Source organism: Hakea prostrata, chromosome 5 (assembly GCF_041222555.1).
Source record: "Hakea prostrata isolate BN-2017 chromosome 5, UWA_Hpros_2, whole genome shotgun sequence".
NCBI classification, from domain to species: Eukaryota; Viridiplantae; Streptophyta; class Magnoliopsida; order Proteales; family Proteaceae; genus Hakea; species Hakea prostrata.
The window spans coordinates 5,764,043-5,782,246 of record NC_142604.1 but is presented as its reverse complement, the minus strand read 5'-3'; the positions used below and the strand labels follow the sequence as shown (position 1 = coordinate 5,782,246).

General features: G+C 38.6%; 1 protein-coding gene across 1 annotated transcript; it reads right to left on the bottom strand.

The window, feature by feature from the left end:
- Positions 1-640: 640 nt before the first annotated feature.
- LOC149014643 (uncharacterized) lies at positions 641-14,103 on the bottom strand. Its single transcript, XM_089155188.1, has 16 exons — positions 13,905-14,103; positions 12,829-13,007; positions 8,307-8,390; positions 8,118-8,189; positions 7,958-8,029; positions 7,630-7,866; positions 6,616-6,726; positions 6,414-6,527; positions 5,791-5,913; positions 5,625-5,693; positions 5,330-5,436; positions 3,549-3,632; positions 3,357-3,453; positions 2,600-2,719; positions 1,999-2,183; positions 641-1,635 (listed from the first exon to the last, which is right to left on the bottom strand). Exons 2-16 carry the CDS (start codon positions 12,940-12,942, stop codon positions 1,365-1,367), a joined length of 1,860 nt encoding a protein of 619 aa, XP_089011314.1. The 5' UTR covers positions 12,943-13,007; positions 13,905-14,103; the 3' UTR covers positions 641-1,364.
- Positions 14,104-18,204: the final 4,101 nt, after the last annotated feature.

Genomic DNA, 18,204 nt, shown 5'->3' with positions numbered 1-18,204 from the left:
CTAAGCAGCCATAACCTGCACTACACACTGATTTTCACTTCCATATCTGCGAAGTTAAAAAGAACCTTTGAACCTCTATAGAAGGATGTGATACCTTGGTGCAAGCAGGAGAAAGGATTTCCAAGAAAATTGCCATGGAGGTTAAGAAGAACCTTCGAATTATTTTTCTTGAATTGAATCAGAAGCTCGGCAGCTTCAAGGAAGAGGATTTGAAGACGTTTGATAAAGACGATTTGGTTTGCTTCTTTAAGCAGATACTAATAGATTTGTAGATTTTTTAGTGGTTTTGTTCGATTGATAATCTGGTTCTCTTCGCCCATCATGTTTCTAATTGATTGGTTCTATGGTGTTCTTTCATCACTGGGTCTGTAGCAGAAAGAGGCCAAGATCCTGTTTTTAGGGCTTGATAATGCCGGAAAGACAACATTGATGATTTCATTATTTCGCTCGAGTTTTTTTTAATCGATGTTTTTGAATCATTCAGTGTCTCCCATCAAATTAGGGTTCACCAAGAGAGACATTAGCTGGCAAGGGAAATGGGGTGATTTTTTTCAGCAAGGGAGGGGATGCGGTTGCCGGCAATGTGAGGTTTCAAAAAGATGGATGAAGGAATTCTCCCTTCACCCACCTAAGGACTAGATCACACTTAAATGAATAAGAGGGCATTTAGTCTTTTTATAGATACAGGGTTAATATGAGTCCCATAAGGGTGGGCAACTTACAATTTACCTACTTCATCGAGGTGAAATGCAATTTAGCCAATTTAAGTGGGCACTCAGCAAAAAACTCTAAAATCATCAAACCAAAAACCAGATTTAGCTGGAAAACTCCAAAGGAGATTAAGCAAAAGACTGCATAATTTAACAAGCGGTGAACTCACATTAGAACTCAAGAAAATACATATACAATTTTGACCAGACGACATGTACTAAATGCAAACAAGCTTATGAGATGAGCCCAGGTGACAATTTAAAAAAAAAAGCACCAGTAACTGAAAAACCGCATCTATTAGTAATTGTACCACCCGAATATGAATACTCAATTGTTTTGAAAAAGGTAAAAAAAAAATATACAACTCACAAAACATGCTTTGTGGCAGAGAGATGCAAGCTAGCTCCATTGGCAGTGTAACCCAAACACTGATCCATTAATCCATCTGCATCTTTAGCATGATATAACACAGCAGAGGGACCATTGTATACTTTCTCTACAAACTCTACCATGCCGCTCCACATACACCACACCTGCCCTTGATCTTAGCTAGCAGGTGCAATCACTGCAGACTGGCTCATTATCATACACTTATCTTCACTAACATCCAAAATTTTGTACCCTCAACATTGAGAGGGGTATTTGTGGTGAAATCACAGTGATTCTGGACTCATGGAAGGTCTTATTTTAGCAGGCATTCTCATGGCTGCTCGAGGGCCACCGGTCAACACATGCTTTGAGGAAGTCCTTGGAGTAATGGACATTTTGTTCATTGAGATTTCAAATTCGTCCATATCAATGTCATGCTCATCAACACTCCTAGCAGCGACATCATCATCATCTTCTTCTTCACTGATTGCTTCATCATCATCATCATATGCAGTTCTAACCATTGACCAGTACACAAAATTTGGACGAATGAACCTTCAAAAAACAAGTGATTATTCTCAAATGAGAGTAAAACCATGAAGCTGAACCATCCCATTCCTTCCCCCCCCCCCCCCCCCAAAAAAAAAATAAGAATAATAATAATAATCCTAGATATGTTGGTGCAAAGTTATGATTCAAGTAATTGGCCCTTAATTGTGGTGGAAAAAGAATCATCTTATCCTAACAGTCAAGATTATTCAACTGAACCCCTTTTTGACCTATGATACAGTCATCATATGGATCAACTCTATGACAATGTATTTATCAGAAGGGGAAGCATCAACAAACCTATCATCTAGATAGGGATCTTTGTCAGACAGGATTAGGGGAGAAATATACAGCTTCGAAATTTTTTACCTGTCACATTTCTTTAATAGAATCGGATCAAAAGGAAAGAACATGTCCAATCTTTCCATCCCACCAAAAGCCTTGGATGAATCAGACTCCAATAAGTCGCTGAAAATGAAGCTTTCTGAGTGTGTGAATAGGCGAGCTGCTTTTGCCTGTTGGAGGAATTCTTTCACTATGGAGGGCAGGCACACCTGTTCCAATACAAAGCTGAAAGAATTAGCTTTTCATCAATAACAGAATCCAGTCTAGTGGGGGTGTGCTTTAAGGTTGTATCTAAACTGCTGCCAAGACAATCCACACTGGAACCTCTTTAAACTAGATGTTGACCTGGTCTGGCTCCTGTGTGTCAAAATTTGGCTATTGAACCATTCATCCCAAATTCCCAATAATATCATATGACATCAAAAACAAACTTAAACCTAGGTTAGACAATCAACCTCAGACAGTCAGGTCAAAATTGCCCTAAAGAATGACAGGTCAAACTACAGCACATTGTATCTATAATGAGATAGAGGAAAAGGCCCACATTGTCAGGTGAGGCAGGTAAATAACAATTTCAAAATACAGTTCCTCGCAACGATGTGTGAATCCTATTCGAATATCTTGCCTTCAATGGATCCAGTGGATGATGTAAGATTTGTTCTAAAGGCATTTGGAAAAGCTGTGATCTGAGAGGAGGAACGTCAACCATTGAGCTCATTCTGAAGCAAAGCACATACATGACAGCCTGTATACAAATAAAAATACGAAAAATCATATACATATATATAGATGAGTAAATACACACTCCCATAAAAAGACCTGACACATCAGGTTTTTTTTCCCACACACCTATCAAGAAATTAAATCATTTAATGTTGGGTGGAATGCAGTATAGTAGTATGTGTTATCAATTCACACATCCAATTAGCCAAATGAAAGTTGTCCCACCACCAATAAAACAAATCTGAAGATTAATGTTACAAGCATGACTTGTCCAAGAGATTATTTGGATAAAAGAAAATTAGATTTCAACCCCATGACTGAAAGACTACATCAAGAATGATACACTTCTTCAAGCAAACGACCATTCAGTAAAAATCAGAAAAAGATTCGGGAACATAACTAAAAGACGAAAAATAATAAAAGAATAACTCAATCGTGCAATTATCATTCAAACAAGAAAGAAACTAGATGATGACTCGTATAGATAGAGAATCTTCAATTGAGGAACTTACATTTTACTCACAATATAACCCAAGAAATTGAATGAGATTTTACATTCCCCTCTCAACTTTATATAGAAAATAAAGCGTCCAATTAATGAAGATTATCATATCTAAGAACAGCTAGACTTAACCAAAACTCTCAAGTTAATCATTTACCTGGCACCCAGAATAAAAAATCCTATGAGCTTCTGGATTTACTGTCTTCACTTTACCATTCTGAATTTGGACATATTTATAACACCAGTCAACAAGTCTGAAACAAGGGTAATGGAAGTTTAAACCAGGTCAGGGATTATTTTTAACACATGTACGTAAAGTTCCTACAGTGAAAATAAGAATGTCATTTACCTTTTCAACATGTTGGCTATCAAAGAGGATGATAAGAACTTCGCACGAGCCAAGTAACTCCCAAGATAAGCAACGGCACTCATCCTGTGAACAACCAATTGAAAATTAAAGTTTTAATCAGAAAAGTGTTTGATAGGGGAGGGAGAGATCAGAAACAAGGATCTAAGGATTCCCACGCCCAAGTTTGTCAAATAAGAATCCTGATGTGAGGCCTTAATCGCACAACTAAGGCATACCAATTAGGCTGTTACAATGGACTCTTATCAGCCACAGTGGAAACTAAAGATACTAGTATCATGTTTTCATGTACAATGCCGAGTCTCAGCAGAAACTCATGTTTTCTTAACAAGGATGTATGGAACCAAAAGTCATTCATATCAAGTTGTAGTCACTATTATCCGACCAACACTCACTTTCAGTCCATTTGGGGTTCATCAAAGATCTTGAAAAAACTGGCTCCTAGTTGATCTCCATCAATCGCGGACTACACGTGTGATTGCCTAGTAATACTCTTAACTATTTATTTTGCTGTATTTCAGTACCCTTGTTGCCAGGTGGCAATGTCGTACGTATCCAAATAAATTTCATCCCTTGATTTCTTCCTCCATGCTCGCCTTTGCTTCCTTATTTCATCCAAGATTATTAGCATGAGGCAGGATTTGTGTTGGGGGGGGGGGGAGCCTGGGATTTTTATTTTATAAAATGTAATGTCAATCAGCAGTTAGCAACACTAAACTTTCCAAACTTTGTTGGCACAATCGTAAAGTTGCTCTATTTTGACCTAGTGTTCACGTTGGAAACAGCACTTCCTTAAAACAGGGTCAAGGTAGCATCATTATGAACCCCTAAACCCCAAAATGGTGGGAGCCTCATTACAGGATACACCCTTTTAGACTGTCACGTATCTACTGGATCATGAATATCCAATTCATCATCCAACCCCACAGTATAAACCAAAAGAAGTTCAAAATTTTAGACCCCAATAAGACAACTATTTTAATCTCCAACACCAAGATAAAATTCTATCTTAAAATCAAATAGTATAAAACCACTTAGGTTTAATCTCTTATTAAACAAACCCACCCACAACTCTGATCCTTGCTAAGCTCATAACATCCTGCTTTGTTGTGGAAATCTGATGTTGTAGCCTTGTAGGTTCCCCTAAATATGACACTTCCCTCGTAGACAATTGCTCAACATCCTTTCCAACTCAATTTACTACCCTTTCCAACTCAATTTCTTCAAAGAATGAAAAGACAACTGAAAAAAGATTATATCATACAAGACAGATTGATGATATACAAAACAAAAAAAAAAAAAAAGTTGTGAAGACATAAAAGTAGTTTTCTACAAGGCAGAATGGAGAGAGACAACCACATCCCCTTATGATCATAAGAAGTCATAAGTCAACTAGGCTATAGTACTACATTAAAGCCAACATGAAAGCACATGCTTCAACATTTTCGTTTCCTAGCTGTCAACAACCTGAGAACCTTAATGGTGCTTTCAGGTCAGAATCAAACATTAAAGACTTCAATACGTCCTGACCAGTTGCCTAGCAGGCCCTTATAGAAGTCCAAGGGGTGTTGAACATCAACAATGCATTAATCTGCAAAGATGAAACCAATGTCCACTCCTAAGACTGTTATGTATTTTTGACAGAGAGAGAGAACTACCAAAACTGAAAGACCTTAACCAAGGCGCAATGCAACAAGAAATACAGCACTCACATAAGACTTTAGAGAACTCCATAACAATTGCAAATATCTCTTTCAACTTACCTAGTAAGCGGAGGGAGAGCCTCAGACAAAAATAAGTCTGAAAGAAAATTGGCAAATCTCACAGCACAACATCCAGGATCCAGCGAACAGGCATAGAACATAACAAACTGTGATCAGAAAGCAACTGAGCATGAGTCATCGATTAAAGGTGGAAAACAACATATACATAACTCTTGAAGATAATATTTATGACAACAAGAAACACATTTCTTAAGTTAATTATGAAGGGGGAAAAATACCAAGCAAACCCAGGAGCGCACACACTTACAGAGAAGAGGACAGAATCAAGAATTACCTGAGCAAACTTCGACTTGTAGGCATTCAGAATAGTGTACCGAAAGGAGTGAAGAAGAGTTTCAAATACCTAACCATATGAAAAAGGCAGATATAGGTAAGAAACCCTTCCAGCGCTGGACACACACAACTGATAAAAAAGATGAAAATACAGTAGGAATGAATACCTTCGTAAGACGGCCTTGATCATAACATGATTCAAGATGTTGACAAGAAAGTACCATCAAGCTATCCAATTTGTCAGCAACTACATTGCCGCCAAAGTTCAGTCCACAAGTTCTTCCTGAAAACTGAACAAATGCAAGAACATCTGATATTTTAGTGACAGACTCAAAAATTTTCACTGTCTAGTGAATAAATTAGTTCACAGGGTGCACTTGCAGTTTAGAAAAGATAGAGGGTCCTCCGCCCCAAACTTGGCTGTACAGTAAACTTGCACATATGCAGGATGGTTAGGACTAAAGACAATCAAATCATAGTTATCATGGAGGCAAAGAGACCACAATGTCGGAGAGGATCCAAAAAACAAAGCAGCACCTACAAGGTGGCAAGATGCCAAGCAATATCACGGCTAGAAAACCACGGCATCACCTTGATGACTAAGCATTCAATGGATCAAAAAAGGCATCAAACTCACCAAGTTATCCCAAGCCCCGACCAACTGATCCAACTTCTCTGGGACCCTCATAGATGTGCCTCATGTAAAGGAGGATGATCCAATATGTTCAAGAGCAATCATACCCAATTATAGAAACCAACAAATAGAAGTTTTGTTACTAGGAAAGCATACCTCAGGTCCATCTTTTGTTACAGTATCCACAGCTTCATCTAAATCTTCTAATTCCATGTGAAATATTCCTTTACTTGAGTCCTCCTGTATAATGTCATCCCATCCTATCTCCACCTGGGAAGCAATATAGGCAGAACTATATAACAAAGAAAGAACGAAAGATATTCCTAGAATATATTTTGTAGATAGCTGCATTACTCACGTCTAAATCTACAAGCCTATCCACCACTGCCATTAAAATTGTGCCACCAATAAGTTCTCCAATCACATTGCTTTCCAGCCTTAACATGCTCTCCACATACATCACCAGTAACTGAAAAACACGGCCAAGAAAATGTGAAATAGAAATTCAGAAAATAATTCTAGTTCTAATATGATAAACATGACAAGAATAAACACTGATATTCAGTGAAAACACATGTCCACATTCATAAATATATGTAAATAAAGCAATAATTCCATCCCAGGAAATTTATTTATCTGTTTTGTTGACTCATACAACGACTACTGGTCTATAAAAAAAAAATTTTAAAATAATAATAATAAGGGAAAACGTCCCCCGAACAACCCGCCACGCCCCCCCCGGGGTTGCCGTAATTGAGCGCCCTCATTAAACAAAACATGCTCCCTTTAAAACCTTAGCATCCCACTTCTTTTTTTAATGATGGCAATCCATCCCTTGGTCCCCCTCCCTTCTTTTTGTGTGTAATCCAATCCGTTGGCCGCCTCCGCTCTTTTTTGTGGGTAACTAACCGTTGGTTCCCCCTCCCTTCTTTGAATATTTGGGCCTTTGGTTGTTTTTTCCTTCCTCTTCGGTTTCTTGGTTTCTCTTCTTTTTATTGGGTTTTTCGTCGTTAGTTTTTTTCTCCCATTTGGTCCCCGCGGGTGTCCGGGTGGGTGGTTTTCCCCTCGCCCCGGGGGGGCTAGTAAGGCGTGGTTGGTTGTTGGGTGTCGCGGTAATAAATATACATAAAAATCCCTCATTTTGGATATTTTGGATTTCCAACCCCTTATTATGCTAAATTAAAAAATGTTCATCTTCGATATTTTAAACTAGGAAAATTTTGCAATCATTTTAATGGTTACACTTTTATCTCCTGTGCATTCCACATTTAGGGAGGGCAAAGTCCTATTTGCATATATCTGTCACAAGCCTCCATTGTCCACAATCCATATAGATGATCCAAACTTAGAAAATGCAAAGTATATTACTCACAGCTTCATTATCAAACATGTTCGGCATTCTCTTTAGAGTTATGGGCAACAATCTTAAGGGAGCAAGTGGCACCAAGCAAGCAATGTCAGTCAACGCTGAATGCACCCGAGTAAGAACCTCATCCTTTTTTGCAATGCCACGGGGTTGTCTCAGAAAACCTATGACAGATTTGGGTGGCATAAAATTCCTAACAAGCATATCCAAACATGAATCAACAAATACACCATTTGAAGCAGCCTGCAACATTGTAGAAAGTGGAACATTATCACCATGAATCTGCTCAACAAAAATCCCTCCAAGTCCAAGATAATACATCAGAACCACATACCAAGGATTTGATCAGCTCCACCAATGCATCCATAACATCAGGTCCATAGTTCCACAAACTCATCCCAAAAATCTGGAGAGAGAAAGAGAGTGATGAAAGAATTTTTATGAAAATTGTATAGCGACAAACAGAAAAAACACATGTAATATATTTAACTTACGGATGATAGAAGGGCTTCATGGAGAAAGATATCGAAAGAGGAAACCACTCCAGAAAGTGCCTTCAAACTTGTCTATATGGATGAGAGTTAACAAAAATACATATAGTAAACTTTTAGTTGCAGAAATATGAACATGCCAGTCTGTTGAACAGCACTCAGTAATCAACAAATGCCCAAACAAGGACCTACCACAAGCAAGGCCACATCATCTGGACCAAGGCCTTCAGTATAATGCATGACTCCAATTAGCTGGTTATAATGGTCAGTATCACCCTAAGCAAGAAAATTTGAGCTTTTTACATACCATAAAAGATTAAAAAAGAAGAAGAAGAAGAAGAAGAAGATAAAATTACATCATCAATTTGCGTAGACAATCAATAACAGATAATCAAGAAAATGTAGTACATCAGACTCGAGAAATCTAACAAACTGATACTAGTCCAAAACTTGATTGAGCTATAAAATAAATAATTGCATTGTTGGAAACCTTCAAACACAAAACAGCAAGTAGGTGGAAAAAAAACATTCTGGAAAACATTTATTATAATGACAACCATGGAATATCTTTTTTTGCAAAATAGTAACACATACTTTCAGAATACATGAAAATAATAAGTGAACTTGGTGCCAAAGGCATCCGCACAAGTGGAGTCCTTTGGGGGAGGAGAGGCGCATTTGACCTACACAACCTTGCCTCAACAATTTTTGAAAACAATGTAAAACAGAAATATTTTTCTCCTCTCCTTTACTATATTTGGTTTGTAGCAACTACATCTTTCATTAGAACTGTGGTGAGGCCCCAAAACTAATACAAGTAAAATAAAATCAGTCAAAAAGCATGATTATCTGCATGAAATTATATGGGGGGAAAAACCCCCATTCTTTTAAAAGCGAAAGGTACAAAGCAAGCAAGAGAACAGGGAACAGATAAAGTAGTTGGGCAGGTGTAATTGGTGTGAACAGGTGACGTAGCATCAACTGAATGAGGACCAAACTGCCAAAATCAAGTTCAGAATAGAATCGATGCTCCAAAATAAAGGATTACGTTACGGTTGTGGCTAACATATTAAGATTTGGGCTATGATGGAGTGGACTTTGCTTCTAATGATGGGTAAGCTTAATGTAAAACGGCTTGGTGATCACACATCTGCTGGTCAGGTTAGGCTTCAAATAGGTTAAGGTGAGATTTCAAGTGGTTTCAAAGACAGGCCAAAATGCAATGATATGGGCAATTCTCTTGAGATGGGTTTCAGGGTCTAATGAAGTCAGAATTGAATGGAACTTGCACCGAAACCTAGAACTTGCTGCCTCGGAAATGCTCACAAAGCTACATCAAATTTGAGTGGGTAAATTTTAAGTTACAAAGGATCTTGATTTTAGGGCACCAAAATCAAGATTTGCAAGAACTAGGGCTTCGCTGGACAGAACTGGATGCACTTTGCATCGAAGGTGGGGGGTGATCGGGATATATGAAGTCTGAACAAATCTTGATGAGTAGTTCATGAAATACGGAAGTTTCTGAAAGATCAGAGAAAGATTGATGCAGGGACTGGGGGGAAAAATAGAAACTGAAAGTGATTAGAAGAAACGGGATGGGGTAGACAGAGAATGACCTGGATGGGGAGCCTTGTAGAAGCTTCCATTGGATGGATGAAAAGTACAAGGCTGTCAATTCAGCCACAGCATGGATCTAGACTTGATCTCATCTTAGAACCTTAGGGTTTCCTTCATCTTGGACCTCCTCCTACAAATTGATACTCATAGGAGGAATTAAAAAACTGAGTGAAAACATTAATCATCTGAACTATAGTCTATCTGTCTATTCCAATCGATGGGGGATATTTATAGCCTTACATAAGAAATCCTATTATTACTAGGCGTTGGACTTAAGAGTCTGATTATGAAAAACAACAGCAGGTACTGCAGGTTTTTATAAATAGACCGTTACAAGGTGATGTAAGCAGCCAAGGGCAGCCCAAGAAGGGCCAAAATAGGGCACAAGCCCACTCGAGAATTGAGGCAAGCCCAGGGGCCCGAACCAGCTCAGGGGCAATTTGGTCTCCACAACCTGGATCAAGTCTTACTTAGCTGGAAAGAGTCCAGCTACTTTTGTGGAGTCTTTCTATTTTACTTTTAAAAGTTAGTTGAGAGTTTTAGCTTGAGTAGGAGCTAGTCATGGACAAGATAAGATGCCTTATCTTTTGATAGTCGTTTTAAATTGTCTTTCATTAGTAGAGTCCAAGCCTTAAGTAGTTGGATCCTTTACGGAATCCCAAGTTAAGTCTAGTCTGTTTTGAAGGCTATAAATAGCCTAAGAGTTGATGTAGTTTGGTAGCTTGTTTGATGAATAAAAATTGAGTTGAAAGAATTGGCTTTGAGAGGACATCGTGGGATCCCAAGTGGGGTGACCTGCGGCTGGGTAACAGTGCTCCTGTGATCTAGTTCTTCTTCTCCTCCTTCAAACGGTAGCCGCAACATTAATTCTAGTCTTCCAAGTAAGTACAACCCCTTCCCCTATAGTTCAGGCACACCCTACCCTCCCCCATAAGTCCATAACCACCGTAGCCTTTCCCTTTCTCTTTCACCCTCCTCTGCAATAGCGGCACCCCCTCCCCTCTGTTAGGCCCACCTCCTCAGCCCCCTTTGAACCTCTTTCCACCTCCCCTAAGATAGCACCAAGCTTTAGGACATTCCCCTACAGTTACCTTCCCTAAACAGCCCCATTTCTCCTATTACCCTAACCGAGAAAATTCCTGCACTTCTTCTTCTTCCACGGAAGAATTCTGCAGAAATTTTAAAACCTCTGAAACCCTAATCTAGTTGAACCAGACCTCCTTGAACTCTCTAAAAACCTTGAACCCAGTTCTGAACTTGCAAACTAGCAATAGACCCAACCCCACCCTGGCTGAAACCTACCATAACCCTAATTTGAGTTCCAATTTGAATTTCAATTCTGGAATTTTAATTTACAGCAACTTTCAGACCTAATTCTCAGTCACAGCAAGCCCTAGAAGACCCTAAAACCTCTGGAACATCCCTCTCTCTTGCTGGAAATCCTCGGCAACCCTAAGAATCCAGGGACAGACAAGAAAGCCTCTTGGCTATACTCTACCGTCCGCCTCCAGCGGTTCTTCCCTTTTGCTCGGCGGAGCGGAGCTGGGTTCCACTCTGTAGGAAATGCATAGGAAGTCCACGCAGCAAATCGAGGCCCTGCGTGTGCCGGACCGCTGAAAATTACCTACCCGTACCCATAGATTCAGGGTAACATCACAAGGATTATGGATCCAATTCACAGGCTCTTTTATTGAAACAAAACTAACTTAACTAAAAGGACTGGAAGTCACATGGCCTTGCAAAACAGAGTATCGAAGAAATCCATTTATGGGTGTGCTGCTGGGCAGCAACCCTAGGCCTGATCCAATGAATTGTTTTCCTGCAGCAACTTCAGGCCTTCAGAAAGACATCAAACCATCAGAATCAATAAAATATTTTGATCACAAATACCTGTCAGCATCTTTCCAGTTGATCCACTGGCTTGCTTGAGATTTATTCAGTAAGCTTTCTGTTTTCATTGTTAGTTTATAATTCTGGAAGTCACTGATATCTCAGCAACCATGGGTAGCCTTGTCTTGAAAACTTTGAGGAGATAATCCCTGTTTTAAGTTAGGCTTCTTCCAAGGAGTTTAACAGCCAATCTGACCAGGATATATATCTTTCGGGTTTTCCAGGCCTGCAGTTGCATCTTTGTAGTCACCGACCAATTGAGCCTGGAATATTGTATAGTACTGTGGGATATTGTTTGAACTATGAAGCCGGTGGGTTATCCCGACTGGAGTTGGGTGTTTATACTAACCTTACACTAGAAAGCTGGTAAAACAAAATTAACGAGTGGCTTCTAAGAAATACGAGCTTCCCTCTTCAGATGCCATGTGAATAATGCAGGAAGGGTCTGAGCCATTTGTTCATCCAAATGAATGTATAATTAATATGATTTGGTCATGCAATTAGCATTGCACGAATAACATAGGTTCAACAACAGGAATCTGGATTTGGATCTGTCCCAAGCAATCAAATCCAAATATGAATCAGCCATAATCATTCCAGAACCCGTGGAGATTAAATTCCCTACACCCTAGTTTATACAGAGAATTAGTCCAATCTCAACCAGCTGCACCAATTCCAAAACCCAAATCAGGCGATCCAATCTGATTGTTCAAACCCTGCCATACGGGGTGATCTCTTATGTTGGCTTAGACATAGGAAGGGCACATAGGTGATCCTAAGTGGACTTCGACAGGAGAAGAGCACAATCAGCCAACATAGTGGGACTCGAGCATCTATGGAGACACTATGTAGCTGTTTAGCATGAAGGCACCCTTAGCTTGATTTATGATTGATTTATCTACACTGCACATCACCAGTTTGAAATGAAATATCCATGCCATCCTTCAGCAGAAGTCAATGATTCTCAAATTACTGTGCATTATACAAAAAGAAGTGATTTCCATCGAGAAAAGAAAGAAAAATCAGCAAGATCCCACAAACTATGTCAATTATCAAACAAATACATCTTGCTCAATGCAATATAACCGACGAGATAAGATCCAAATTTTTTGCCAAATGGCAGACCACCTAAAAATTAAATCAATAAAGTAATTCAACCAAGTCACCCGGTCAAAAGATGTAATTATGAATAGACAAGAATATTTACCTGAGAAACCAATTTAAGGGTGTGTCGAACATGAGAGACTACCTCTGAATCACTAAAATCAACACCTGACATTTCAAAAAAATCTGTTCCGTAGCTTGCAAAATCCACACCCATAGTTTCTAAATTGAGACAAGTTTGCCTAACTCAGCTCAACTAAAAGCTATCCAGCTACAGCCTGACTGCGTGAGACAAACAAGAGAGAATACCAAAATTTTAAAAAAAATAGAGTACCAAAAGAGAGAGAGTACGTATAATCATCCTCGCATGAAATCAAACAAGACGTCCATGAACCTTGACCACCAGAATAAAGAAAAGAGATGGGGGGGGGGGGGGGGGGGGGGAGGTAAATAACCTTTGTAACAGTTCATCAAAACGCACGAAAAAAGAATTGCATTTCTTATCCATTTAAAGATGTCTTCTGATCTGGATTTAAGGAAGGTAAACCTGGAATTTTACTAGCTGTTTATCCTCAGTTTTCCATGTACAGTATGTAATCTTATCCCTGTATATCGACCCAGTTACTGAATTTTTTCCCTGGTTTTGAGTTAGGGTGATATCACTGATTAGCTGATATCACTGACCTTTTTCCTGTTATTGATAGCAAAATCTTGTTCACTGTAACTCAAGGCTGGCGGTATCCCTGCTCTGTCCTAGTTTTAGCAATAGAGATCTGTGGGTTCAAAAAAAAACATGTTAATCAGATCCTATCATCATTTTAGTATTCAAAGGGTACCCTAAAAGACTAACATTCGACCATACTTGGGCTTATCCAAGGCATGATTGACTCCACCTGCTATTTCTCTAATTCCAGAATTCTAGTTTTCAGAACTAGCTTTATTCCAGAATCTAATTCGATAAGTTTTAACTTTCAAGTGATTATATATGTTTCCTTCCCCATTTTCTTACAAATTTTTTTTATTTTTCTGGCTATGGCAGAATGGCGTTACATCCTCCAATAAACCCTTTTGCATATAATCAGAAGACACAAAAGAGGTGCCCACCCCAGATATGTACAATTGTTATATCAGATAGATATATATAGAGAGAGCCATCAATATGAGAGAAAAAAAACTTACAGAAGAGAGTCCTGGGTGACTTAAGGAAACTGAGAAGAAGAAGAAGAAGAAAAAGAGGGCAGCGGGGGAGGAGCTCGCCGGAGAGGACCAATGAGTCACCTTCCCACCGTTGCAACCGCTGATGAAGCTTCTAGGAGGAGAAGAGGTAGAAGACAATGGTTCCAACATCCAACTCTGAACTCCAAGAGCTCAGCTTCGATGCTTGGTTTCGTTTTTATAACTAGTAGGGTTTATCGCAGCTTCCCCTTAAGTGGTAGATAGATGGGGTATAGGCCGTTAGATTAGAATACATCCACATGAAAATAGTGAAATTACAAGATTAGGCTGAAGATAGGTTTTCATTTACCAAGCAGCCGCCACCTACGTCACTATCTTTCAATTATTTGGTTTGTTTATGTTTTTCGGTTTGGCTTGTTTTTTACCATATGATTTTAATTAGGAAAAAAAAAAAAGTTTTAGCCTCGTGGCTTTTTTTTTTTTTTTTAAATCCAAAGTTCATCCAGCCAGCTTGCGCGCATCACGACTACATCTTCAGGGAGCTTTTATATAATTAATAATAGGCAGGGTTTCGCCCTGGCCCCGAGAGGATTCAAACTCTAACCACCTATGCGGAAATGTTGGTCTTTTGCCAACTGAAACATCCATCGGGGTTAAGGCTAACACATTTTAGTGAAGAAATCGCAAGTTTGGCTGTTGTTCATGGTATATGTAATATTATCATCCCTTATACATAAAAAATACTCTTAATAGAGAGGGGGGGAAATACTTATAAGTATGCGTCATATCACATACTTGTAATAGCAATACATATCAACTGATATAAAATTGATACCGACACTTTAAACTTTGCTTACAATGTCACTTTCAAGATTTAAAGAGATTTAGTGATACTATTTCATTCAATAAGGGATATCATTGATCATTATGATAAACCATAGGGTGGCATTAAAATTAGCGACTAACTCAGGGGTGCCTCTGATGATTAAGAAATATCCTTTTTTTTTTTTAATAGGATGGTGAGAAATATTAAGAGTTACATAGCGGAGGTAGCTGAAATAGAAGTTAAATTATAGTTAAACTAGGTTAACTGTATGGAGGCATTTGGTATCACTTAGCACTTATTATCTTTTTTTTCCCCTTGTTCAGCAATTGAGAAATAACTACAGATAAGGTTTAAAGTATTTCATGATAGGATACGATTCAACCTAAATGCATATCCATATTGGTATGTCTCTCTATTGGATTATACTAAAATACATTGACTAGAAATCCCAGGAATAGCAGTCGTCTTTATAACAACTTGAGCTAAGGATGTAGGAAACCATCTACATGGTTAAGATTTGAACCTTAACACGAGAAGTAGAGATTGCATTAGGGAGGGAGTCGAATACCCAAAATGCCTGATGGCACATCATCCCATACTCCATTTAGTATTCCTTTTTCAAATTCAACATTTCTAGCTTTTCAAGCAGTTTCTTCATTTTGGTTTTCCTCGTCTAGTTTTTTTTTAAAGTATGGACATTTCCCTGAAAGCACTCTATGCTCCCCAGACAGCGTTATAATCACAAATTATGTGAAGCCCACAAGTAATTAATAATAAAACATCTAAAAAATAAACTCCATCACCCTAATCCTGTGGACTTTCTGTAATTTGTGGTCAGCAGCTGTCGGGGGAGATGATCCAAACTCTTTTTCTTCAAGATGATGGCCTGCATAAAGACAACACTTCATGCAGTAACAAAACAACCAAATATTGCACCTGAAAAGCTCACAGAAAGAGTTGCAACCGTGCAGGTTGGTATCAAAGAGCCATCACAAGACACAATTACATGTAGGATCTACTCATGCAACAAATCAAGCTTCAGTCTTGTGACCGTTGAATGGTCGAATCGTTGTTGAGACCACTCGTTGCATCTCTTAGTTTAAGGCAATGAGTGGTCGAGTGATTTCAACCATCCAACGTTCACAAGACCGTCCTACGCATTTAATGCGGAACTGAAGCAAAATCCAGCCCCAACTCGTAGGTCATCCCCCTGCCTGCAGGAAATGAGAAAACTTCACAGTATATTTTGACCATACAAGTAAGGCTACAAAGCCCGCACTATAATGCAAATAAGGCATGAACAGATCTCTCTCTACCATCACTCAGAAGAAAATATTTCCCAGCTGGTGTTTCAAAAACAAGCAAGGTGGGGCAGCAATTACTTATTTGATCAAGATTCATCACATATGCCTAATTCCAAGTCATTGCTATCCTTCAATCCTGTCCATTTACCATCTCTCCCATAAACTAATCTTTGATGAGCCATCTTTGCCAGCCAATTTGATATCCCCCATAGTTTTGATCAGTGCTACTCTCTCCCCCACTCTCAGTACTGCTGCTGGTTTGGTTTCTTTGATTTGGATACTGCACTATCACAGTATCACTAACACTACCATTCAGGAGAGGGTCATCAATCCGACAGATCATGGAGTGAACTTAAACGCCAAGAGACCAAGTGCTTGTGAACTGTATAACTTCCTTTGACAGTAATTACAGGAGGAGACTCTTGGCTCAGCTTCTGCACCTTGGGGAGACTGATCAGGGGAATTCTGTGATGAACCCATGTTGAAGCAGTCGATAAGATTGAGTTCTTCCTTCTACCCATGATCTGGATGACTGTTAGAGAGACTAAGATCTAATAAGAGAACATACAACCAAATCAAAAGAAGTAATAGAGGTTTTTCTTACCTCGGTTTCAAGTTTGAATTTTAGTACCAGCCAATATAGAAAAACGATAAATTGATGGAGAAAAGAAAAGATTTGATGAGAAAATTAAATGCCGATTAATGAGAGGAAAATTGGAAACTTTCTTGGACAAACAATTAGCGCGTTTGTTCAGCCACAATTTAGCCATTAATTGATTAATCAATGTGATGAGGGAGTGATTGAACCAAAAGAGAGTTTCTTTTCTGTAACCGCCATCAAAGTTATCGCAGCGTAAAAAAATAACAACAGTAACACACATAAGACGCAAACAAATGTATTGACATATTTGATTTTATTAATATGTAACAAGATGAAGATTCAAGATTTAAACAAACCAATAGGACAGTTATTGTTCTAAAATTTACAAGGTATTAATGCGACCATACGAAATCAAGACTCAGATTGCATTGGCATTGTAAAACGACATAATGGGCATGTGTTCTTGTACTCCAACCACTTGATGATGCATTTGCTGTGAAAAAAATGTGAACAATCCAACTTTATGATGTCAGCTTCTCTCTCATAATCATCCATGCAAATCATACACTAGTCTGCAGAAGAGGTATCATGTAATTTCTTGATCTCCAAAGCTTCAATCGAAGATTTTGAAGCAGGAACAAGCTAAAACCTTCATCTCCATTCAAATTGGCTTCAATTTCTCTAATTTCTTGCCAAATATCTACATATTCTACCAAACAGACATCAATAATTATGATGATATCCAACCCTCCATTATCCTTTTTGTCTTTGTGGAACTTTGTTTTTTCAAAAGCATATGTAGATATCTCTTCCTTCAATCTTTCAATAGTGATAGTAGGGATCTCAAGTTCTATAAGCATAGCGTGAATATGACACTTACTAATGGCTAAACAGGTTATGGAACTCAATGTCGAATTCTTTCACCGGCAACAGATTACTTGTCTGCTCAAGAATAATTGAACATCCTTCATCATTTGGGAATGTTGCCCTAACATCCTTACGTTTAACCACGAAATAGAATCTGACTCCGATTTCAGGTTCAGCACCAACTCCTGTAGTGTTCTCTCTCTTTAAACAAGGAACTGAGAGACGAAATAATTGCCAAAGGACGACATAAGAGTGCAAGAAAGATAGTAAGAGAGGGCTCATGATTGATAAGTGACCTATCAAGACTCCTAGTCCTAGTGGTATCAAGTAATCATATTAACAATAGAAGTTTTTGTCGGGTGAGTGATAGAAACCTGAGTTTCCTAGTTTAATTATGAATCCACTATTATAGATTTTATAGAAAAAAACAATGAAGAGTTCTCTTCAAATTGGTTTCTCACTTTAGAGTTTAACTAGGATTAGGAGTCCCAATTGAATTTATAAAACCAGAGGTGTTCTTGTCGTTGCATCTCTTCCTTCTACTCGGTGTCTCATTTCTGGTTTTCTCTTCCATGCTTTTTATTCATTCGTTTTGACATGTTCAAATCCATCGGGAATCTCTGAGCTCTTTTTCAAATTGGTTTTCTCAAGTTTAAGTCCAACTAGTTGTCTCGTTGTCAAGCTTTTCTTCAAATTGGGTAGATG